The sequence below is a fragment of the Panthera leo genome, chromosome A3, assembly GCF_018350215.1.
Source record: "Panthera leo isolate Ple1 chromosome A3, P.leo_Ple1_pat1.1, whole genome shotgun sequence".
NCBI lineage: Eukaryota > Metazoa > Chordata > Mammalia > Carnivora > Felidae > Panthera > Panthera leo.
The window spans coordinates 43,302,423-43,326,326 of NC_056681.1; the positions used below are offsets into that span (position 1 = coordinate 43,302,423).

Sequence of the window (23,904 nt, forward strand, 5' to 3'; positions counted from 1 at the left end):
TAATTTGGGTTGTGGGTGGGCTTTAGTGAAAGGCATGAGAGGTCAGGTTTGTGCTTTGTTGCTCCGGTAGAGGGCAGGACCCTCCCCTAGGAAGTGTGGAAGCCCAAGGAACAGTAGAGATGTGGATCCTGTGCTCAGGGTATGAAAGTGACCGCTGAGAGCTCCAAGAGGATTGTTTCTGGAACCCACGGGTCCTCCGGGCCTTCCCTGCTCCCTGAGCTCTGGGGAAAATAGTCTTGAACTCTGTACCCTCCTCCTGCAGGATTGATTCCAGAGCCTGTAGGGTGTGAGCGGTGGCAGCGTCTGGTGCCCTAACCCACCCTCCTAGTGTGATGGCTGCGGCTTCACTTCCACCTCGGGAATCTGGAACCTGGTGCAGTGACTCTTGCAGCCAACCCTGAGCTGAACCATAAAGGCAGAGAAGTCTGGGAAAGGTTGTATCATACAGCCAGGTTGACAGTGCAAACCAGCCCTGACATCAAACCACCCGACCACACTCCGCGGGTCTCTCAGGACACTGGTTACCTTGCAGTGGCCCCCACAGCAAAGACGGCCGGCCGAGTCAGACAGGGGAGAGCCAGTGCCGGTGCCCCCCAACCCCATGCGGGGGCTTCCCTCCCAGAGACTCTGCGCCTGTCCTCCCGCAGTCACCATCTCGGGAAAGGAAGTGCAGGTAGTGATAACAGCAACCACTCAACCAGGTCTATTATTTATTGTGCTGAATTACTCATTCTAAACTAACAGATACTCTGTCAACATAGTTTAACAGGAACTATTTAGGGACTCCACGATTGCAGCGTTATCACCCAAAGACTGAAATAACAGTCTGAAAAAATGAGTGAGTCAAAATTGCACATTCCTGCACATGGGCTTATTCAAAGCTTGTTTGTCAACCGGAGAACAAACCACAACAATAGGAATATTTCACATTAGAAATGAAAGTCTTTAAATAAAGTTAATCTTAATGTACTAATTTGGAACCACCTACAAGAGATATTAAGGAATAGAACAAGATGTAAAACATCAGACGGGTGTGTAGTTTGCTAGTACTTGTCTTAAAAGAGGAGAAAGAATATATCTGTTCTCTGTATTTGTATTTTATACATACCCTATATGTACATATGCATATGTTACGCACATGTGCTTATATAATCCTCCACTATTTCTGGAAAGACGCAGATGACACTGGTATCATTGGAGCCTCTGAGGAGGGGACGTGGGTGGCTGTGGGACAGGGATGGCAGAGTTTTTACTACTTAACACTTCATACTGTTTAGCTTTGAACCATGTGCAATTATCTATTGAAAAATAAATTTTAAAGAAAATTCCAAAATAAGCAGCAACAGACCCTTTAAAAAACATATGTTAAATTTGTCACCATCCAGAGCATATTGGGAAATGCCCACATGGTGGCTTACACTGTCATATTAAAAAAAAAAAAAAATCTTATGCATTCCTCTCAACCTCAATTTCCAAACCACAAATAACACATCTCAGAAAGAAACAAAGAACAGCTAGAGCTGGATGGTTTCTTGAAATCAGGTCCCGCGCAGGCTCTTGGGTCTAAGAGTCATCCAGGCCGAGCTTAGCAGCAAAGAGTGAGGTGATGACCTCATCCCCAGTTTTCAGAGCCAGGTCATATGCCGTCTGGCCATTCGTGTTCTTCTTTTGGATGCCTGCATTGCATCTGCCAAGGAAACAGGCATGAATAGAGGCACTCAGGTGCTTGAACTCAAGGATGGCTCTTCCCTGACACAGAGGCCGGTCTGGGAGATGCCGGTCTGGGAGACTCCCAGACCGACCTTCCTACACCCGTCCCCAAGAGGCCACCATGACTCACTCTCAAGGGTGGCTCTACCCTGAGACCTTTTGAGGGGCTCTGTGATTTCAACACGTTCAATTGCCAATCCTGGCCATTGGCTCCCATTGTATCAAAGTCCTACAACCAAGTGTGTTGGGTGGGTGTGTGGGTATTTTCGTTGTGCTTTTAGAAGCCCTCAGTGCTGGGGACCCACGGTGGGATGGTGGCCCCCATTCACAGAGTTAACTGTTCAGGAACTGGGGCCTTTTGAAATCATCATAGTCAGCAGGGGGATCGCTGTGGCCCTCAGAAGTCTCCCCCAGAGGCCGGGAACATACCGCAGTAAAGCAGCGACACACTCCCTTCCCGCCGGGCCAAGGAGGGTTGCTTCATGAAGAGCTGTATTTCGGAGCCTGTTTGGGGGGAAGAAAATCATCCTGCTAAAGCAGTTGCAATGCAGGATGCTATGGGCACACGGACAACGAATGTCTCAGTCACACCAATGACACTGACCCCCTCCTTATCTTTCATCTTTCCTTTCTCCCTGGTAGTATAGGGCTCAACTGTTGGTCACTTCACCACTCAAGTTCCTTGGGTCTTTATATGGCATTTACCATTGGAACCTGCATACATTCATGGAGTTGCCATATCTCCTGAGAAGACGTATGATCTTCTTCCTTCGTGACTCCCTCTCAACTGAGAGAACGTGCATTCCATTCACTAGGCGGGGAGGGGGTGCCGTGGTTAGATTTTCTGTGTAACCACGGTTCAGTTTTTGAAAGTAATGAATTGTGACTGCCAACTCTAACTTTGTACACCGCCCCTCAAACAACGCAACTCCAACATGGCAATGGCACTTGATGCAATACCCTCTTATCAGGACCCCATGCTTCAGAGTAGAGGTGATACCCTACAAATCTGTTCCTCTGAACAGCTTGGTACTATATTACCAGACCTTCTAGAACGTGTTTTGTACAGCAGGTACAGTATGATGTTCTGTGAATTTGTACTTTAAGTTCTTTTTAATGTTTATTTTTTTAGAGAGAGAGAGACAGACAGAGTGCAAGCAGGTGAGAGGCAGAGAGACAGGGAGACACAGAATCTGAAGCAGGCTCCAGGCTCTTAGCTGTCAGCACAGAGCCCCATGTGCGGCTTGAACCCACGAACTGCAAGATCATGACCTAAGCCGAAGTCAGATGCTTAACCAATTGAGCCATCCAGGCGCCCCCTGTGAATTTGTACTTTAAAGAAACTTTACTATTAATGCACAAACAACTCAAACTGTTTATTCAAATCTAAGTATCAGGGAGGATGAAGGCACATTCTTTCTTTGTAAATTGTGAATTACCTAATAGAATAAATCTCCTCAGTTGAAGCTCTAAGAAACAGACTGATGGTTACATTTGTCCCTCCTGGCTACTGGGGCAGAGCTAAGGGATGAAATGTTTGAAACTGCCAGTGAAGGAGGGCAGCTGTTGTCCAAAAGCAAATGGCACTTTGCTTTGCCCCTCTCCTAGTGAGACCTTGAGACTGTGTTTGTGAAATCTGCCCATAAGAGGTATCGGCTTTGGTGAAGAATGCGTACTTCGCCTTAGCCATCCCTTTGGGTTGAATATGAGTGTATTCTGGTAGGAAAGATACAAACATTGGAAACAGAAACACTAAGGCGGGGCTTTCTGCTACCCACTGAGCTACCTGACAGGAGTTACCTTGCATAGAGACTACCTTGACTGCTTCTTTCCCCTAGCCAAACAAGCTTGGGGCAGGGGTAGGGGTGGGGGTCGGGGGAGGGGGTGGGGAAGAGCTTTCTAATCCTTGTTTGCTAAGGAACAACTCACTGAGCCTCTTTTACAGGAAAGCCAGATCTCTCCATGGCTTGTGCATGAAGAGCAGTAGAATGGTTGGAGTCTTAAGGTCATGTTCCTGGATCTATAGAGGTCCAGCTGTGGGGCAGAAGCCAGGCTGACCCAGGTCTCAACACTTAGAACTAACAATTATAAACCAGACTTAACAGAGTTGGCTCCTGGTGGAAAAATCTGCTTTCTTCTATTGGCGTAAACTAAAATGGAAGAAGAGATCTCTGTGCTCTATTTTGAGGGAGGGCTTCTGGTCTGGCTTTCCTCCCTCCCCCTCCATGGAGCTAAACTCTGCTAACTGGGCTAATGCAGTGGGAGAGACAACGGGCTATCACACACTGTTCAGACAGATGGTACGAGCAGAAAGTTAGTAGCGACGCAACGGGATTGCGTGTGGATGAATGTCGATTTATAGAATGGTAATGAAGCAAGAATGGAAACTGAGGAACACCAAGGAAAAACAGGTAATCTGTTCCGTGTCCAGAGTAGTTTCTTCCTCTCAGCTGGACTTTTCATAAAGCTAGGACACCTTATACATAAGCATCAATTCAAAATCTGCTTAAGAGATTTTGTATCAACCACATACATTATACGTAAGTGCTCCAAGAAAAGCTTATCTGATTTGTGCAAATATAAAGTATACCTTAACAAGGTGACATTATTTTTATGAATAATGAGTGTGGGTAAATGAAGAAGCTGACAAAGTATGAAGAATGTGAATCCTGAAAAGGTGAGCAAGTAAATGCCAGCCACTAAATATGTATACCAAGTGTGCCAAACATTCTGCTAAAAATGGGGTCATGTCTTGATATAGCTGTCCTATTGGGCAGAACTTATAAAAGCACACATAGAAAAATTAACAGGGATATATATTTTTTAAACAATTTTTTAATGTTTGTTTATTTTTGAGAGAGAGACAGAGTGCAAGCAGGAGAGGTGCAGAAAGAGAGGGAGACACAGAATCCAAAGCAGGCTCCAGGCTCTGAGCTGTCAGCACAGAGCCCGATGCGGGGCTCGAACTCACAAACTGCGAGATCATGACCTGAGCCGAAGTCAGACACTCCACCGACTGAGCCACCCAGGTGCCCCAACAGGGATATATTTTCAATAAAAACACTAGAGGAAATTTTGAAACAGAGAAAGCCAGAAGCAAAGCTATTTAACTCTTGGCCCCCTGTGCTGGCTGCATGATGCTCTGACGGGGCCTCAATCTGGTCTCAGAAATAACTCAGGGGGCAGCAGTGTCAGATATCTGCAGGACCCCTGGAGAACTTCTAGTTCGGCAACTTGTTTGGCAGGATATAAGCAATTAACATATGGAACCCGTCCTCAAGGAACATTCCACCCCACCTGTCCAAAGTACAGTAAAATCTTGGTTTGTGACCATAATTCGTTCCAGAAACATGCTTGTTATCCAAAGCATTTGTATATCAAAGTGAATTTCAAGAACCATTAACTTAGTTGTGATCATGTGACATCTGGCATCATGTACTACTCGTATCCTAAGACATCGCTAGTTTATCAAGTTAAAATTTATAAGAAATGTTTGCTCATGTTGCGGCACACTTGCAGAACAAGTTATTCACTATCCCAGGTTTTGCTGTAATTTGCAAGAGAACAACAGAATCATGAAGCTGGGAGAAGTCAAGAGGCAGGACAGCCCTGAGACTAGGGAAATGACAGAAGCACCCAACAGGACTTGGTATTGTCCTCCTGCTTCACCAAATCATGTGGTGAACTCTCATGTGCAGGCTCGCCCCCAGGGTGTCAGCATCCAGAGACAGACGGATAAGGTTTTCTTTCTGCAGTAATTTCATGGGTACATTTCCACAGGGAATACAATGGGGCCACTCCTCTCTTATGGATGTCAACAGCTCAGATCATGATGAAAATGTCACCTGACATCCCAAGGGCAAAGGATTTGCCGGCCCCACAACAGTATAAATTCATGAGTTAACAAAATGTATCCTTTATAAAAGCTACAAAAAATCAGGCAATCCAATTGTCCGTTTAAAAATTTTTGTTTTCCCTAGATTTGGGAAATAGAAGCAGGTAAGTCTCTGATTAAGGCCCAAATGGGTTTAAAAATGGTTCCTGACTGGTTCAAATTGAACAGGGCACACGTGCAAGGTCACAGCTGGCCGCGACATTGCCAGGGCTGCCTTTTTACTGTGTCTTACTTACGGTCCCCACCGCTGCTCGGTGTCTGCTCCTCTCTGCACAAGAACCGGAATCGCTTCGTGGTGCTTATTCACAACAGCCATGGTTATAAGGGGTCGCTCCTCACTGTCCCTACAGTTGGGATCTGCTCCCTGCAGCATAAGGAAAAGGACAAACTTGCCACAAAACCCTGCTCTCAGCAGCATCCACCTGCCGTCCTATGAAGTGTAACAAATATGCTTTCCATCAAAAGAAAGGAACATCAGGAAACCTAAGATCTGACCTATAACAGAGCTGCGGGTCATGGTGCCATAGAACTTGTGCTGTCCTCATCAGGAAGGCAGGCACCCAGACAACTTTGCTTCTTTAGGAAACATGAAGGTCACATGGGGTCACAGACCAGGGATTCTGTCCACCTTTGTGCACATTATTTGGGCTCATATGACTTTTTGGTATATTTTCTCTGCTATAAAAACTAGCAACCAATAACAATTAATGTAAAGTTCTGGACTGGCCAGTTAATCCACTTGCAGTTTAAAATGAAATGGCCCTGTGATGATCCCAGTACCGAACAAGACTTCCACATGAAAGAGACACAGGTGAAACACGAGGCTGAAATCCTCAGAGAGATTTCTTTGGGATGTACTCACCTCATCGAGCAGCTGTTCAATCACAGAGACTCTTCCTTCCCCTGTCGGTCCCACTTCCTTCAGCAGGAGCCTGTTTTCAGGCTGTAGGATTATACAACACGGTCATTTCCACCACCACAAAATATTGCTGCCCCACTTGTGTGAACTCAACCCTCAAGGCAAATGCCTCCTCTCCAAGGTTAAGTTCTGAGTCCCAGGGACAGGCGAGTGTGAGCAAGTTGCATGCATGCGTGTCCGTGAGTGCGTGTGTGTGATCTTTGACAGCCAGCAACACAAATAAACCCAGCTAATGTAAAGCTTGCTGGTCTCTGAAACCTTGTCTTGGGAAAGGTTTTATATTTGGGGACATTGTTTTATATTTATTAAGGACAGGGATGCAATGAGAAACCTCACAAAAACCCAGAAACCCCACACTAGTTTTATTACAAAGGAAAACAAATATTCCTAGGAAAAGCAAACGGGTGAATCCTACAATTCACCCTGCATGCTATATAAGGTGTTCAGAATCAGCCTAAGTATGACTATCCAGAAAACACGCTCACCCGACACATGAGTGAACCGATAAAGTCAACTCTTGTTTGGGGGTTAAAAGCTCTCACTTATCATCAGAAATCTGAAGAGTTTATGATCTTTTCTCTATTTTCAAAATATGATGAAATTCATCATTATATACAATCTTCATAGAAAGGATTTCAAATGCTGGCTGCCACAAGGTTGAAGAGGCAGTCTAGAAAGCTGGAGACATTACTTTCAGTGTGTTTCTATCAATGGATCTGAGGGTGACTTGGGATGGTTCTGGGACTCCCAATTTCCTGTATGCATAGTGAAAATAATATCTACCCCCCTCCTGGCTCTCTGGGAAGTCAGAGATGAGGGCATTGGTCAAGCCTCTGAGCCTTTCAGGAGAAGATGCCGGGTTCAGACTATGTCCCCTCTGCCCCCATTCTAGAGTGATTAGCTTGGAACAATGTACTCTAACAAGTGAAACCCCAGGCAGTCTTGGGGGACACACTTGTTCTGGCTGAATTCCATTCCTTATGGAAAACTATACTAGAATGCACTTGAATGTCAACCTCATGAGGTCTGAGACTTTTATATCTTTTGTTCACAATTTATTTTTACCACCAAAAACTGTGCCTGGTGCATGTGTGCTCAAAATAACTGCTGAATGAGTGAACCACTGAATGCTGTTATTATTTTCTTATACTTATCCCCTAAATACAAATGAGAAAATAAAGGCACATAACAATGGGGGATTCAGGTCACACATAGAATAAGCAGGTGGAGTCTCGAAAACTGTTAAAGTTTATGGAACTTTATACTTAAACTGGGAGAAAGCCAAGAGTATGAGGAATCATAAGCAATACACGTTAATGTAGTTCTATGGCTAAAATTAACAATTCAGGCAACTACAGATGTTGGTGACAATGCAGAGAAAGAACCGTTAAAAAAAAAAAAAAGACAAATCCTCTTGCACTGCTGGTGGGAATGCAAATTGGAAAACAGTATGGATGTTCCTCAAAAAATTAAAAATAGAACTATGACCCAGCAATTGCACTACTAGGTATTTACCCAAAGGATATAAAAATGCTGATTCAAAGGGGCACTTGCACCCCAGTGTTTATAGCAGCACTATTGACAATAGCAAAAGTATGGAAAGAGTAAGTAAAAGTATGGAAAAAGTAAGCAAATGTCCATTGACTGATGAACGGATAAAGAAGATGTGGTATATCTATATAATGGGATATTACTTGGCAATCAAAAAGAATTAAACCTTGCCTTTTGCAACAATGTGGATTGATCTAGAGTGTATTATGCTAAGCAAAATAAGTCAGAGAAAGACAATATCATATGATTTCACTTATATGTAGAATTTAAGAAACACAACAGATGAACACAGGGGAAGGGAAGCAAAAAAAATAAGATAAAAACAGAGAGTTAGACAAACCATAAAAGACTCTTAAATACAGAGAACAACTGAAGTTTGCTTATTAGGTCTTGGGTGGGGGGACAGGCTAAGTGGGCAATGGACATTAAAGAGGGCACTTACTGGGATGAGCACTGTGTGTTATAAGTAAGTGATGAATCACTAAATTCTATTCTTGAAATCATTCTTATGCTATATGTTAACTTAACTTGGATTTAAATAAAATAAGTAAATGGGGAGCCTAGGTGCCTCAGTCGGTTAGGTGTCTGACTTGAGCTTAGGTCATAATCTCGCAGTCTGTGAGTTTAAGCCCTGTGTTGGGCTCTGTGCTGACAGCTCAGAGTCCGGGGCCTGCTTCATATTATGTGTCTCCCTCTCTCTCTGCTCCTCCCCTGCTCACACTCTGTCTCTCTCTCAAAAATAAATAAACATTAAAAAATTAAAAAATAATAAATTAAATAAGTAAATAAATCAAGGCCAGGGAGAAATAGATTTTTTTAAAAAGTTAATACAATTCTAAGGTCTTCTTCCCACATTTTTTGGTGTTTATGACATGTAAAGCATGTAGTGGAAAAAAACAAGTTGAGGCGAGAAATCACCTGCCTTTGTAGAACTCATGATAACAATCTGGGCGCCAGTATGTGCACCCATGAGGATGCCCTGAGGGCTTGGCTTCACGAAAAGAGGAGGGAAGAACTGACTTGTGCCCATCTCCATCTTGGTGGAGACCCAGGCTTTGGGTTTGTTGCTAAGCACATCTGTCCTCCTACTGCAGCCAAAGAGGACCAAATGAAAGGCAAGGTGGTGGACTGAACAAGGGCACCCACTGTCTCTTTCTCCAAAGCTCCCGTTAAAATGTTAATGCTCTATATTTGTGAAGAACAAAACTCTAACAGCTGTGGGAAACTGGAAGAGTGCCATCAGTGGATCAGGAATCGTGAGAAATTCCAAAGATTGAAAGTAGGTGGAATCTGACTGAGAGGGAAATCAAAGCAAAGAAAAAGCAGTTGAAGACACCAGAGATATGAGTGTGTTTCCTCCAGGAAGCCCTGAAGAAGCTGAGTTAATCAACAAGGAGGGCAGGTGTTGGGTGCAGGCTGGATTCATGAGCATTTTAGGAAAGGGCTGAGCTGGGTGATGTCCTCCCCTCTCTCCTGTGCTCTCTGCTTAAACCCCGATAACTATTTTCCAGAGAGTTAATTATTTGCCTAACAAAGAGTTCTCCTGGGAGTACTGGCCCAGGAAGGCCAGAGCCCAGACCTCTATGACAACACAGATGGAAGGAGAGCAAGGAAATGAAAAGAGCCCCATCCAGGAATGAAACACTCTAGAGCCCTTCACAGCACAGACTCACCTCTAGGGGGAAGGCAACTTAGGGGACCCCAAGGCATTCTCTTGTGTTCTGCCCAAACACTCTCCAGGGAGACAGCATGCCCATTCCCCCCCACAGGCACCTCAGGCCCACACACCCAGGGCAAGCACTGACACTACGCAAACTAGCCCTTCACTTGTCAACATGACCTGGCAACCACAGATCATCACATATTTGAGACCAACCAAAAACAAGACAGAGAAAGATGGACAGACAGAATTGACCCCAGAGGAAACAGAGGTGATTCAGGAAACTGATGAGAACTTTAATTCTAATTAATAATCTTGACATATTTTAAAGGATTCCATAAAATAAAAAATACACCCAAAAAAGGCACAGAAAATGAAAAAGTATTCCTCCATTTAAAAAATCTCAAAGTAAAACATTAAACAGATAGGCCTAAGAAGACAGCTGTGAGGACAAAGGAGTACACTTACTGTGAGCTGCTCCTTTTCTTGAAATGTTTTGGTCTTGAAATTCTTTGTCCTCTTGATGTTTTCAGTGGTATCGGAGGTGCTGTGGCTGTAGTTGCTCACTGGAATGACAAAGAGTTGAGGACCAAAACAATGTCCCCCCGCCACTCCCCACATATAATATAGAACTATCCTACTATTGTGCCCCTCAAGAGGTCAGAAGAATAAAATGGCTTTTATAGAAGTTTCTACTTGATTGAACCTCACAAGAAGGACTCCTGGAGCCATTCATCCCAGACTAAGACCAGAGGATGAGTGGGAAGGAAGGAATAAAAGGGACTACAGTTTATAGGCCCCAAAGAACACCCCCCACAACCTATCTCCCCAAGCCCTGTGAAAGACTTGAAACATCTCACCCCTGACTTCAGAGAAGCCAGAAGAATAAAATGGTTGGAACATTACAGTGAGATGCATGGTTGGGCTGGAAAACTATAAGCAATTCCCTGCCATCCTTGCCAGGTCAATGTGTTCCTGGTCAATTGTTTTAAAGTCACCATAAGGGTACAACTCACCCAGGCTGGACCTGCTGCCAAATGGCCCATTACCACCCTCAGTGACACTGCTCAGGAAGTGGCTGCTGAAATCCACAGCCTTGCTGAGGTAAAGGTTCTGGACAATGAAAACAATTAGTCACCATGAATGACAAGGCTGCTGTGTCCCCACAGAAGGAACAATCTCCCTGCTAACCTGTTCCTCTCTTTGTTAATGACAGCTTTAGCTACACAGTCAAGCTTGAACCTGGACATCCTTCCTGACACCTTCTCCCCTCCCTGTAATGTTTTGTCCATTTTGCCTCTTAAACGGCTCCTCAGTGCAGCTCTTCTTCTCTGTTGTTACAGCCACAGCCCCTTTTCATATGCCAGGATCACCCCAAGGGCATCCCAACAGGTTCCTGCCAGCCCACTTTCCATGTGGCTGCCCCAGTCATCTTTCTAAACTGTGTAAGTACTGGTGTCCTTTCCCTGCTTAAAACCCTTCTGTATCTTGGAATTAGGGTGACATCATGGGGAGACTCGAGCCACAGAGTTTGAATCCTGGTTCTATTACTTACTAGTTTAGGGACCTTGGAAGAAGCAAGTTGCTTAATTTCTCTGAACCTCAGGTTCCTCATCTGTAAAGTGGAAATATTATGACCTACCCCAAAGGGATACTGTGAAAGTAAAATGAGGTAAAATGGAGGCCTATAAAGTTAGGATAGATGATACATGGTCCAGACCTGGAATTCTATATCCACCTGGACCGATTCCACAGCGTGGCATCCTGCCCCACCCTCACCTGGTTGCCTCTCCCGCCACAGGGAACCACCTGCTACTTCCTCAACACTAGAACACACAGGTTAAGAAAAAACACATATTAAACCCGAAGATAATTACTCCACTTCTACTTGATAGCACATTATATATGCTCTCGGTGCCCACCCAAAGCATACCCCTCCCAGCTGCTGGGTTGGCTGCTAAAAGCTCACAGCTGACTCCCTCCTCTGGCCAACTGCCTCCAGAGATGGGTGCTGCCTTACCCTAGAAGCTACAGCCCTCCTTTTCTTGCCTCAGTTGGGACAACTTCGTGGTGTGACCCACATTTCAGAGCTCCTCGTGGATCAGGCTAAAGCCAAAATTTATGTGTGACCACTCAGCCCCTTCCCCGTCTCATGTCCCTCACTCCCCTTCTCCTCAAGTACCTCTCTGACCCAAGCTCTGCTCTGGCCACACAACTGAAAACATGGCATTTAGCACTTTACTTGACTTCAAAGCACTTTTGTGGGTGTCAGCCCACTGCACACTCCCAGCCTCTGAGTTAGGCAGTGCCTGTATGTCTGTCCTCATTTTAAAGACACTGCTAGCTCCCTGCTGGGCATATGGCCAGGGTCTGATAAATGCTAGTTCTCCTGCTTTTCCTGGCCTTCTTCATCCACCTTCTCAATCCTTTCATTATTCTTTTGTATATTCTGATTTCTTGCCCAATGAAACTAAAGCTGCCAGTATGAATCAATTAATGTTTGCCACACATTAAAGGCTCTGTAGCAAAGTTGCAATCACCATATAAGGAGGCAGATCAAGAGAGACATAGCCACAAAATTTGGCTTATTTATTATAGGCAAATAGGTGAAAGTACAAACAGGCAAACATTTTTGTTGGTCTTTCATCTACACCCAGACTTCAGTGAGTATAAAAAAGCCTGAGAACCACAGGACCAATAGGGTCGACAGTAATTCCTACTCTTACTACATCTTTATGTGCCTGAAACCTGACTTCTCTGAGGTTTAGCACAGTTATTTACCTAATCCTATGAAATTACTGGCCTTTAGTCGAGTTTTATAATATTTGAAACTTATGTCTTCCATGGGTTACCCAGAAGCATTTCAATAGACTATAGGCTACAATTTACTAGTTCAGTCAATTTTCAAATGAACAGCTTCTGAAAGTCTTACGCACCTTGTTTGATACTTGAATGTAATTCAGCTGGATGCTAACTTCATAGCCATCTTCATGGACAGTAGCAGAGATAAGCTTTTAAAAAACCGTTAGAGAGAATTCACAACCATGCATGTGGGACTTAATGTCCTGAGCAACAGCCAAGAAATCCTGAGATGTTAAACCGTAAATTTAACCAAACATTTAATTAACTCAAAAGAAGGCAGGAAAAGAGAAACAAAGGAACAAAACCTAAGTAAGATATAATACAAGTAGCAAAACAGCAGACACAAATCCAGCTATAGCTATAATTCCACTAATTGTAAATGAACGAAATTAATGTTCCCATCAAAGAGCAGAGGCTGCCAGAATGGATAAGAAAGACCCAAATTTATATTCTCTGCAAGAGACACACATTAAGTTTAATCAAGCCACCTGGCTGGATGTCGTCAGCTGGGTGTCTGGAGGAGCCAGGCCTTGTTAATCAAGAGCCAAGCATCATAGTTGACAAGCTTCCTCTGTAAGCAGCAGGAGGAATTTCCCTCAAACAGGGGTCAACAAATTCTTTAAGGATCAGATAGTAAGTAGTTGAGGTTTTGTGGGTCATTGCCATTGTAGCACAAAGGCAGTCATGGACAGTAAGTAAACAAATTAGTTATAGCCGTGATCCAATAACACTCGATTTGTAAAACTGAGTAATGGGCCTAATTTGCCCCACAGGCTATAGTTTGCAGACCCCTGGATTAGGCGAGAGAATGAATAAACCCCCAAAACATTATCAAGGGAAACTAAGCACTACTTGACAATGAAATAGTTTCAATGTTGGCCAATTTGGTGGTAGAGGATCAAACAGGCTGATTTCTAAAGATTCCTTCTAGTGTTCTGACAAACAGAAGAGGTCTTCTCACAGAGCTGTCTCTTACAGTGGTGGCATAATGCCAGAGAAAGAGCATGGGGCTTCAAATCTGGAATCCCCCAAAAGACCCAACAGTGCAGTCCTGGGCAGATCACCAAAGCTCTTTGAGCCAGTTTTCCTGGGTGTCAAAAATAAGGCTTGTTCTGATTATCTACTGCAGTGTAAAAAGCCACCTCAAACTTAGTGGCACTGAACGACCATTTTATTAAGTTTGTGGCTTCCCACAGGACACAGAGGGGACAGATGGTCTTGTCTCGACACATCTGCCACCTCAGCTGGGAAAACTCAAATGGCTACAAGGTGGCTGCATGTTTGGAGGCTGGAATGACCCAGGCTCTCATCACTCGTCTGCCTGGCTCCTGACCCAGGATGACTCCAGGCCCGGGTTCAGCTAGGGCTGCAGACGGTGCACCTACACGTGGCCACACCATGGGGCTTGGGCTTCTCACAGCAGGGTGGCTGGGCTCCAAGAAGGAGTGTTGAAGGTGAGCGTGCCAAGTAAGAGGACCACACCCTGAGAGTCCCATGGCATCACTGCCACTGCACTCAGTTATTAGCCCAACTGCCATAAGTCCTCCCACCCGTCCATGGGGGACAGGGACTCCGCCCTTTGCAGGGAAAACTATCAAAGAATTTGTGGCCATTATTAAAAACTGCCACAAAGGTAATATCCCTACCTTGTAGGTTTGTTATGAGTGCTACAGATCGATGAACATAATGTACATAGTGAGTGCATCATTAAACGGCAACTGTTATGATCACTACCGCTGCTAATACAGAATGGATTTCAGTGTGCAATTTGGCTAGACTAAACTCTTCTGGGTCTTTTAGCTCTGACCACAAGAATCTCCATAACACATGGAATGTAAAAGCATGGATGGTTCACAATTTACTATTTTACCTTGCTTAGGTCAGGTGCCCAGAAGCAGACCCTGAGACAAGGTTCATGCACAGGTGATTTATTGAGGCCGTGCTTGTAGGGGAGGGCAGTAAAGAAGTGTGGAAAGCAGGACAGGAAAGGGAAAGGAGCCAAGCAAAGTGCGATTTCAGGTGAAGTCAGTGGAGGGGAACTGCAGCCTGAACCCATGCGATGCTCTGGCGTGGAAATTCCAGTCAGAGCTCACCCACCTTTCCCATTCTGGGTTCTGCAATCAAAGCCCTGAACTCAGGGTTGTTCTGAGCATAAGACCTGAGGTGAGCAGAGATATGATCCAACTGTTTTCTCCAGTACCCTAAAGAAAAAGAGAAATCCATCCACGTGGATAATTCTTCTGAAGCCAAGAAAGAAAAATGCTAGTTTGCAACATGCATACTCAGAGAGGTTATTATTTTTTTTGGTCAAATTTTGTGATGGTTTGGCTTACTGAACCTTGACTATGTACTAGAATAAGTTCCATTTTTGTTCCCAGCTTTTTTTTTTAATTACACATGATTAATCACAGAATAGTACAGAATATCAAAAGAACATATCTTGAAGAGAGAGAGAGGGAGACAGAGAATCCCAAGCAGGCTCCATACTGTCAGCACAGAGCCCAACACAAGGCTTGTACTCATGAACCATGAGCTCATGACCTTAGCTGAAATCAAGAGTCAGATGCTCAACCGACTGAGCCACCCAGGCACCCCCTATTTTATTCTTTTAAAATTAACCATATTGAAGACCTACCCTATGACCCAGCAGTAGCACTGCTAGGAATTTACCCAAGGGATACAGGAGTGCTGATGCAGAGGGGCACTTGTACCCCAATGTTTATAGCAGCACTCTCAACAATAGCTAAATTATGGAAAGAGCCTAAATGTCCATCAACTGACGAATGGATAAAGAAATTATGGTTTATATACACAATGGAATGCTATATGGCAATGAGAAAGAATGAAATATGGCCTTTTTTAGCAACATGGATGGAACTGTAGAGTGTTATGCTAAGTGAAATAAGTCATACAGAGAAGGACAGATTCCATATGTTTTCACTCCTATGTGGATCCTGAGAAACTTAACAGAAGACCATGGGGGAGGGGAAGAAAAAAAAATGGTTAGAGAGGGAGGGAGCCAAAACATAAAAGACTCCTAAAAACTGAGAACAAACTGAGGGTTTATGGGGGTGGGAGGGAAGGGTGGGTGGGTGATGGGTATTGAGGGCACCTGTTGGGATGTGCACTGGATGTTGTATGGAAACCAATTTGACAATAAATTTCATAATAAAAAAAAAAGAAAAAAAATAAATGGTAGAATTAAACGAGTGGAAAAAAATAAAAAAATAAAAAATAAAATAAAATAAAATTAACCTTTTTGAGACATAACTTTTTTTTTAACTTTTTTTTTTTTACATTTATTTATTTATGAAAGACAGAGACAGAGTGCAAGTGGGGGAGGGGCAGAGAGACAGGGAGACACAGAATCCGAAGCAGGTTCCAGGCTTGGAGCTGTCAGCACAGAGCCTGATGCGGGGCTTGAACTCATGAACCATGAGATCATGACCTGAGCTGAAGTTGGATGCCCTGCCAACTGAGCCACCCAGGTGCCCCAAGGCATAACTTTTAAGCATACAGTTTGAATTTCAGCAAGCGTGTTTTTTACTATATATTTACTTTTACTCTACATAGTTAGGTCTTGTCTATGGCTTGCATAGAGTTGTTTTTTTTTTTTTTTCTTTTGGCATGGAGCCCCAGTGTGGCACTTGAACTCATGACCCTGAGATCAAGACCTGAGCTGAGATCAAGAGTTGAATGCTTAACCAACTGAGCCACCCAGGATCCCCTGTTTTTTCATTTTTTAGAAACCCATGATGACAATTGCTACCTTCTAATGAAATGTTCAGTCCACAAAATTAAATGTAATTATTGATATGTTTTGGTTTTGACTTACCATTTTATTATTTGATTTATACTTTTCCCATTTGTTTTGTTTTCTTTGTTCCTATTTTCCTGGGGTTTTTTGGGGGGTAACTTGAATACTTTTTAGAATTATATTTAAATTTTCCCATTAGCTTTTTACCTGTATTCCTTGGTATTCTTTTTGAATAGTTGCCCTATTGATTAAAATATCACTTTTTAAAAGTGTATTTATTCATTTTTGACAAAGGCAGAGTGCAAGCAGTGGAGGGATAGAGAGAAAGGGAGAATCTCAAGCAGGTCCTGTGCTGTCAGCCCAGACCCCAATGTGGGGTTCGAACTCATGAACCGTGAGATCATGATCTGAGCTGAAATCAAGAGTTGGACGCTCAACCGAGCCACCCAGCCACTCCTATTTTATTCTATTAAAATTAACCCTATTGAGATAAATTTTAAGTATAAGGTTTGAATTCCAGCAAGCATATGCATCCCAATCAAAACATAGAACATTTCCATCATTCCAAAAACTCCCTTGTGCCCTTCTACAGTCTGCACAGGTTTAAACACACTTGAATTCACTAACTGCCACCATTTAACACTTGGGAGATGTCACAAGAGTCTGGATTTCTGGTGTCTTGTGGGCAACCAGGAGATGCATTTACAGGAAATGTCCAGAACAGGCTAATCTATAAAAACAGAAAGTAGCGGTGCCTGGGTGGTTCAGTCGGTTAGGCATCTGACTTTGGCTCAGGTCATGATCTCACGGTTCATGAGTTCGAGCCCCACGTCGGGCTCTGTGCTGACAGCTCAGAGCCTGCAGCTTGCTTCGGATTCTGTGTCTCCCTTTCTCTCTGCCTCTCCCTAACTTGAGCTCTGTCTCTCTGTGTCTCTCAAAAATAAATAATAAACATTAAAAAAAATTTAAAAAATAAAAAACAGGAAGTAGATTTGTGGTTGCCAGTCACCTGGGTCAGGAGATGTGAGCAGTGATTGCAAAAAAGAGTATCAGGACTACTTTTGGGGTGATAAAAATGTTCTGGACGTGGTAATGTTTCTATACTGCTGCTAATGTACTATCACTGAATTGTACACTTCAAAATGGTCAAAATGGTGAATTTTGTTATGTGAATTTTAGAACAGTAAAAAGAGAGAGGTATTGGCAGATAGCAATGACACAGACTAACAACATTTCTACCATCATAGTTGCAATCCATATATGCTCTTTGATTTACAAACTAGATGATGGGGCTATGAGTCAAAACATCAGAGTACTAAAAGTTTAATGAAGAGCTATAATACAAAGGAAAATTACCTAAAGAAAAACGATGGAATTTACTTTTTTTTTTAATGTTTATTTATTATTTTGAGAGACAGACAGAGCATGAGCAGGGGAGAAGTAGAGAGAGAGGAAGACACAGGATCTGAAGCAGGCTTCAGGCTCCGAGCTGTCAGCACAGAGCCCAATGCGGGGCTAGAACTCACGGACCGTGAGATCATGACCTGAGCCAAAATCAGACACTCAACCGACTGAGCCACCCAGGCACCCCAAGGGATTTACTTCATTCATTCATTCATTCATTCATTTATCCATTCATTCATTTATTTTTAATGTTTATTTATTTTTGAGAGAGAGAGCACAAGCGGGGAAGGGGCAGAGAGAGAGGGAGACACAGAATTCCAAGCAGGCTCCAAGCTCTGAGCTGTCAGCATAGAGCTCGACACAAGGCTCGAACCCACAAACTGTGAGATCATGATCTGAGCTAAAATCGGACGCTTAACAGACTGAGCCACCCAGGAGCCCCATTTACTTTTTTTTTTTTTTAATTAATGTATTTATTTTGAGAGAAACAGAGAGAGAACCAGTGGGGGAGGGGCAGAGAGAGAAGGGGACAAAGGATCCAAAGCAGGCTCTGAGCTGACAGCAGAGTGCCCAACGTGGGGCTCGAAGTCACGAATCATGCCATCATGACCTGAGCCAAAGTTGGATGCCACACAGGCACCCCACTTTTCTTTTTAATGTTTGTTTATTTTTAGGAGAGGTGTGGGGGAGGGGCAGAGAGAGCAGGAGACAGAGGATCTGAAGTGGGCTCTGTGCTGACAGCAGAAAGACTGATGTGGGGCTTGCACTCACAAACCGCGAGATCATGACCTGAACTGAAGTAGGATGCTTTAACCGACTGAGACACCCAGGCGCCCCAAAGGGATTTACTTATGTATAGAAATAAAGCTAAAGGAAGAAAAAAAATGAGTTTTCTTTCAGAGAAAGAGGGAATTCCCTCCTGACAAGAAAGTGTACTTTTTCTCTCACCTCTTCCTGGGCTGACAGCTGTGAGGAGAGGTTTATGGTCACTCATTTTCTCCTGCCTCTGCTTTTGAGAAGCCATTTCCAGTTCCTTTTTGGCTAGTAGCGCACCAGATGGGTAGAACAGGCCAGTAGTCTGTGTGCCCACGTCCTTCCGAGTCCCAGCCTCAGGTCTGAGCAAAGGAACATTTAGGAACTGCCAGGCAGATCGGGGCTATGAGCAAGGCAGAAAACATAAAATACTAGAATATAATTTCATTAATTCTTCATAATTACTTATAGAAAAGAATTCTAATCAGAAGTAAAAAATATCTCCAAGAAACTGTACTCTGAACTAAAAAGAGGTTTTCAGCCCTTGCCTCACCTTCCTTGGGTCTGTCTCTCCCAGGAACTCCCAGCCTGACCCATAAAGCCAGCCTCTTCTGCTTGGCCATTTACTATCTCAAACTCAACAAATCAACTAAACTAATATTCCCTGTCTTGCTGCCCAAGGCCCTAAAGAAATCTATCCTCTCAGTTCTACAATCCAATGGAGTTACTACTCATCTACACTCAACTACTGGGGACCAGTATTTTCTCTGAGGCACTCCTGCATCTGGACATGGGAACTTGAGAGGACCATCATGTAAGGTTGTGTAGGTTGTGTACTGTACAACATCACTGCATCTAATGAGCTAAGATTCACATGGTAGGCATCATATATTTGAAAATTTATTAGGACAATTTTTCTGGTAGGTGGAAGAAAATGTCTAACAAAATTAGTATATTACAATCAGTTTCCAACAGATGGCAGTCTAGTGTCTTGAGGAAAGTAACCCTTGGTCTCATTTGCACAAAGGTGTCAATATGGTCTACTGACACTCCCAGGATCCATAAGTCTCAGTCTGGGTTAAGAAGGCCATGAACTCCCTAAAAATGAGTGCAAAATTACTGAGTGCATGTGCATTCTAAGGACTATCAATCTTCACATTCTTCTAATGAAGAGCTAAAAAGAAACCTGAAAAGTCTTCATCTAGCTTAGAGAAATTCACAAAAGGCTAATATCAAGCTGGTTAGAGATTAAGTCATTCTGAAAATAACCCTGTAAGACTTTCCTTAAACTATATGCAGTTGTTTTAAATAGCAGCAGCAATTTCATATACCTGATATAAGTTTTCTAAAACATAAAACAATGGGAGCAATGTTCCTAGTATGCCTCATGAGAAATGCATGAGAAGGACATTCTGTCTCATGTATTTATTTTACTTTTTTTCTGTCTCAGGTATTTTAAATCCAATTCTCCTTCATGACATTATGTCAACTTACATTATTTTTATTAGTCTTCCAAATGCAATTAGACCTCAATCTACTACAGATAAACCCTTAGATCTTTGAATGCAGACAAAATCACTTGAGTGTTGAAAACTTGAATTGGTTGAATTTACTTACACACCTAGTTGAAAATCCATGTGAAAAGTCTGTATTTTGGCTCTCTCTCCCCGGGTTGATCCCCAAGGTAGAGAACACAAATTCAGAGTCCTAAGCTCTTCCCCAGGCACCAGCTCTTACTACAGTGGAGGCCTCACCTCAGCAAAAGGGCGAAGTTCTCCAGTGGCAAGAGCCAGGCTGTTATCCATGCTAAGTCTTGCCAAGGACTTCACATAAATACCACAGGAACCACAGAATCGGGCAGATGGGTGATTGCTGGCCCCACATTTGGGGCAAACAGAGTAGCAGGCAGAAATGCCTGGCTAGAGGATAGAAAATATTTTTACATCTTCATAAATATTAGAGTCCTAATTTTCCCATGTAAGTTATTCTCATACCATACAATCCCCAGCCATCAAAATAACATATGCCTATATCCCTGACCCCAAGTCTACCTTCTAGACTTTGCCCTACAGATGAACAATTACACAAAGCAAGTATATTTAAGACCATTCCCCACAGGATTGTGGTTTTAGAGAAAATAACTGGAAACCATCTAAATATCCAGCAATAGGGGATGGTCTCAATATATCATGGTACATACAGAAAGTGGTATATTACAGAACCACTGAAAAGAATGAGAGGCTACAAATAAGATATATTGCTAGGTGAAAAGAACTGAGCCAGTGTTCATAGTAAACTACCAGTTTACTTATTAGCACACTGAACAGCTCAAAGAACACTCAGACACTAGGTGACGGTGACTGCTTCTGGGATAGGCTCTGTAGGCCTGGGATGAGAAGGGAGACTACCCCTTCACATGAAACCTTTTGTATTATTTACATGCAACGCTTATTTGAATAAATGACTTTGAGTGTTTTATTAGAAAAGTAAGCAGACAATTCATAAAAGAAATACCAATAGTCAAATAGAAATAGGAAAAGTTTAACCTCAAAGAAACAGCAATGACAGAGCTTTCTTAATTTAAGAGAAGTATCTCTGTCTCCGGAGTCTTAGGTAAATAGGTGGTAGTCTTCAAATCACAAGGAGTGATTTCTGTAGGGCAGGGGAAGAGGAGGAGCTGGGCCTCTCTAGGGTGGTGGTGAGGCCTCAGCACCAAGAAACTCAGATTTAAAATACCCACCGTGGCTCCACACCAGTCACAGAAGCAAGCTTCCGGGCGATTCCTGCGACCACACTTGGAGCAGGAAATGGTCTCCCCTTTCTGAGTGGGGGGAGGAGGAGCTTTATCTCCACTGCGCATGGGCTGCTGAATGCAATGGCATTTATCAATAGGCAGATCAATACTAGATTCTGCAATCCCCCTCTGAATCCAGAAAAAAAAATCCCCAGATCAATGCAAACCCTGGAAATAAGGTATTTTTGCCCCAAAGAATAAAACTATGATAAGCTTCACTAATGAATACATTAGTACAAAGAGGACATATTACTTCACAGCAAATAGATGAAACCGGTGGCTCGTGCATCTTGATATTTCTCAGTATCTTTAATACCAAACATGGTAAGCCTCCTACTGATTTACTATGACAACATTTTTAAAGAAAGAATGTATGGGGCACCCAGGTGGCTCGGTCAGTTAGACAGACATCCAACTCTTGATTTTAGCTCAGGTCATGGCCTCACTGTTTATGAGATCAAGCCCCACGTTGGGCTCTGCACTGGCAGAACAGAGCCTGCTTGGGATTCTCTCCCTCCCTCCCTCGCTGCCCCTCCCCCCCACTCACGTGCATTCTCTCTCTCTCAAAATAAATAAATAAATAAGCATTAAAAAAAAAAAAAGAATGTGGGGCACCTGGGTGGCTCAGTTGGTTAAGTGTCCAACTTTGGCTCAGGTCATGATCTCATAGTTTGTGAGTTTGAGCCCCGCATCAGGCTCTGTGCTGACAGCTCAGAACCTGGAGCCTGTTTCAGATTCTGTGTCTCTGTCTCGCTCTCTGCCCCTCCCCCACTCGAGTGCACGAGTGCACTCATGTGTGAGCTCTCTCTGTCAAAAATAATAAACATTAAAAAAAAAAGGAATGTAAGCAGACCCATGCTAGTAAGGTGTCACAATTGAGGTGTATCTTCTATTTTTTTAGGGCTTTGGTTTCCATCTGGGAATGTGAATTTATTTTCCACCCCTGCCACACAAAAAGAATTATTTTGAGGAGAGAGAATTGTTTCGTGAGAATTTCTGAAACTTTGTTAGGCAGGCCTGGATGAGAATTTTTGCTCCTGCTACATATTTATTGACTAGTAAGAGATTTTCTCATGAGACAAATGAGGATGATAGTATTCGTCACTGCTACGTGATCACCTGCTGTATGCAGGCACCATGCTGAGCACTGCTCCTGTAGTCTCGCATCAAACCACACAACAGACCTGTGAGGGGGGTGCTATTGTCACCTGTGTTTTACAGGTGTGTGTTTTACGGTTGGAAACCGAGACACAGAGGTGAGAGTTGATCATAGGCCATCTGATTCTAAAGCCTGACCTTTATCCATGACTCCATGCAGCCTTTCACAGGTCTGTAGGACGGGTTCAGATGGTTAATGTCAATTAAGTATGGAGGCGTGCTTGGGACAGGGTCAGGCTCCATATGTCAGCTTCCCTCCCTTCTCTTGCTTTTCACTAGATCTTAATTTCTTTAAGGGAAAGGCATACTTCACATTTTTTCCCCACTAAGACAGTACCTTGCACCTTGGCACATAGAAGTCATTCAGTTACTGAATGAATGAATCAATGAATAACTGATTCAATTGATAACTGCCACCTGTTCCATGTATAGAACTAAGAATGTGCACACTAGGGGAGACATTTTCTAAAGGATGGTTTTTCCTCCAAGATGAATATTTTAGTTACTTTATTTGCCCAGCTATATCCTCTTTTAGTTTGGGGACTGTTCTGTTATCCTAAAACAGACATCTGTCCAGAAAGAGGTCTCATTAGCCCTCAATATCCACAGAGACTGAGAATGAAGATCTCTCTTTGCATACACTTACCCTTACCCCATTTCTGTGCAATTAGAACAAGACTCCTCGGGACAAATCAAAAGAGAAACCCTTTACATGCTTTTGCTTCAGACTTAAATTTCAATTTATCCTACTGCTACAACAGGGTTTTGACATAACACTTGTTGATCTGGGTTTCTAAATATAAAGCCTTCAGGGGTGCCTGGGTGGCTCAGTCAGAGAAGCATCTGACTTTTGATTTCGGCTCAGGTTCGATCTCATAGTTCACAAGATTGAGCCTGGCATCAGGCTCTGCACTGACAGCACGGAACCTGCTTGTGATTCCCTCCTTCCCTCTCTCTCTGCCTCTTCCCAGCACATGTGCGCTCTCTCTCTCTCTCTCTCAAAACAAATAAATAAACATAAAAAAATAAATATAAAGCCTTCAGATCTTTTATTTAAATGCATCCACTAAAAAAATGCATCTAGGGGTGCCTGGGTGGCTCAGTTAGTTAAGTGTCTGACTTTGGCTCAGGTCATGATCTCATGGTCTGTGAGTTCGAGCCCCGCGTCAGGCTCTGTGCTGACGGCTCAGACCCTGGAGCCTGTTTCAGTTCTGTGTCTCCCTCTCTCTCTACCCGCCCCCCCCCCCCACCCCATTTGTGTTCTCCCTCTCTCTCTCTCTCTCTCTCTCACAAAAATAAACATTAAAATTTTTTAAATGCATCTACAGTTCAAGTGGAATTTTCTCCCATAATATTGCTTTAAAGAAAGAAAAGTTATTTTAACCCATCCATAGTAATGCTGCTAAACAAAGAAAAGACATAAGCTATCAGAATGAATACA

The 23,904-nt window shown here is 43.3% G+C and overlaps 1 protein-coding gene across 7 annotated transcripts in view; it reads right to left on the bottom strand.

Moving 5' to 3' along the window:
* Positions 1-696: 696 nt before the first annotated feature.
* The window catches only part of DZANK1 (double zinc ribbon and ankyrin repeat domains 1), a 78,178-nt gene continuing 54,970 nt past the window's right edge, over positions 697-23,904 (bottom strand). For 4 of the 7 annotated variants that reach the window (XM_042931708.1, XM_042931707.1, XM_042931706.1 and 1 more), the window contains exons 12-22: positions 21,252-21,434; positions 20,266-20,430; positions 18,707-18,914; positions 14,695-14,798; positions 12,672-12,746; positions 10,752-10,848; positions 10,204-10,301; positions 6,468-6,548; positions 5,842-5,969; positions 2,140-2,214; positions 697-1,687 (exon numbers count right to left, since the gene is read on the bottom strand). In XM_042931708.1, the coding sequence (XP_042787642.1) occupies positions 1,564-1,687; positions 2,140-2,214; positions 5,842-5,969; positions 6,468-6,548; positions 10,204-10,301; positions 10,752-10,848; positions 12,672-12,746; positions 14,695-14,798; positions 18,707-18,914; positions 20,266-20,430; positions 21,252-21,434 (1,338 nt within the window). In that variant the 3' untranslated portion in view covers positions 697-1,563. The remainder of the gene's footprint in view (positions 1,688-2,139; positions 2,215-5,841; positions 5,970-6,467; positions 6,549-10,203; positions 10,302-10,751; positions 10,849-12,671; positions 12,747-14,694; positions 14,799-18,706; positions 18,915-20,265; positions 20,431-21,251; positions 21,435-23,904) is intronic. The other 3 variants (XM_042931711.1, XM_042931710.1, XM_042931712.1) reach the window with 3 other exon arrangements.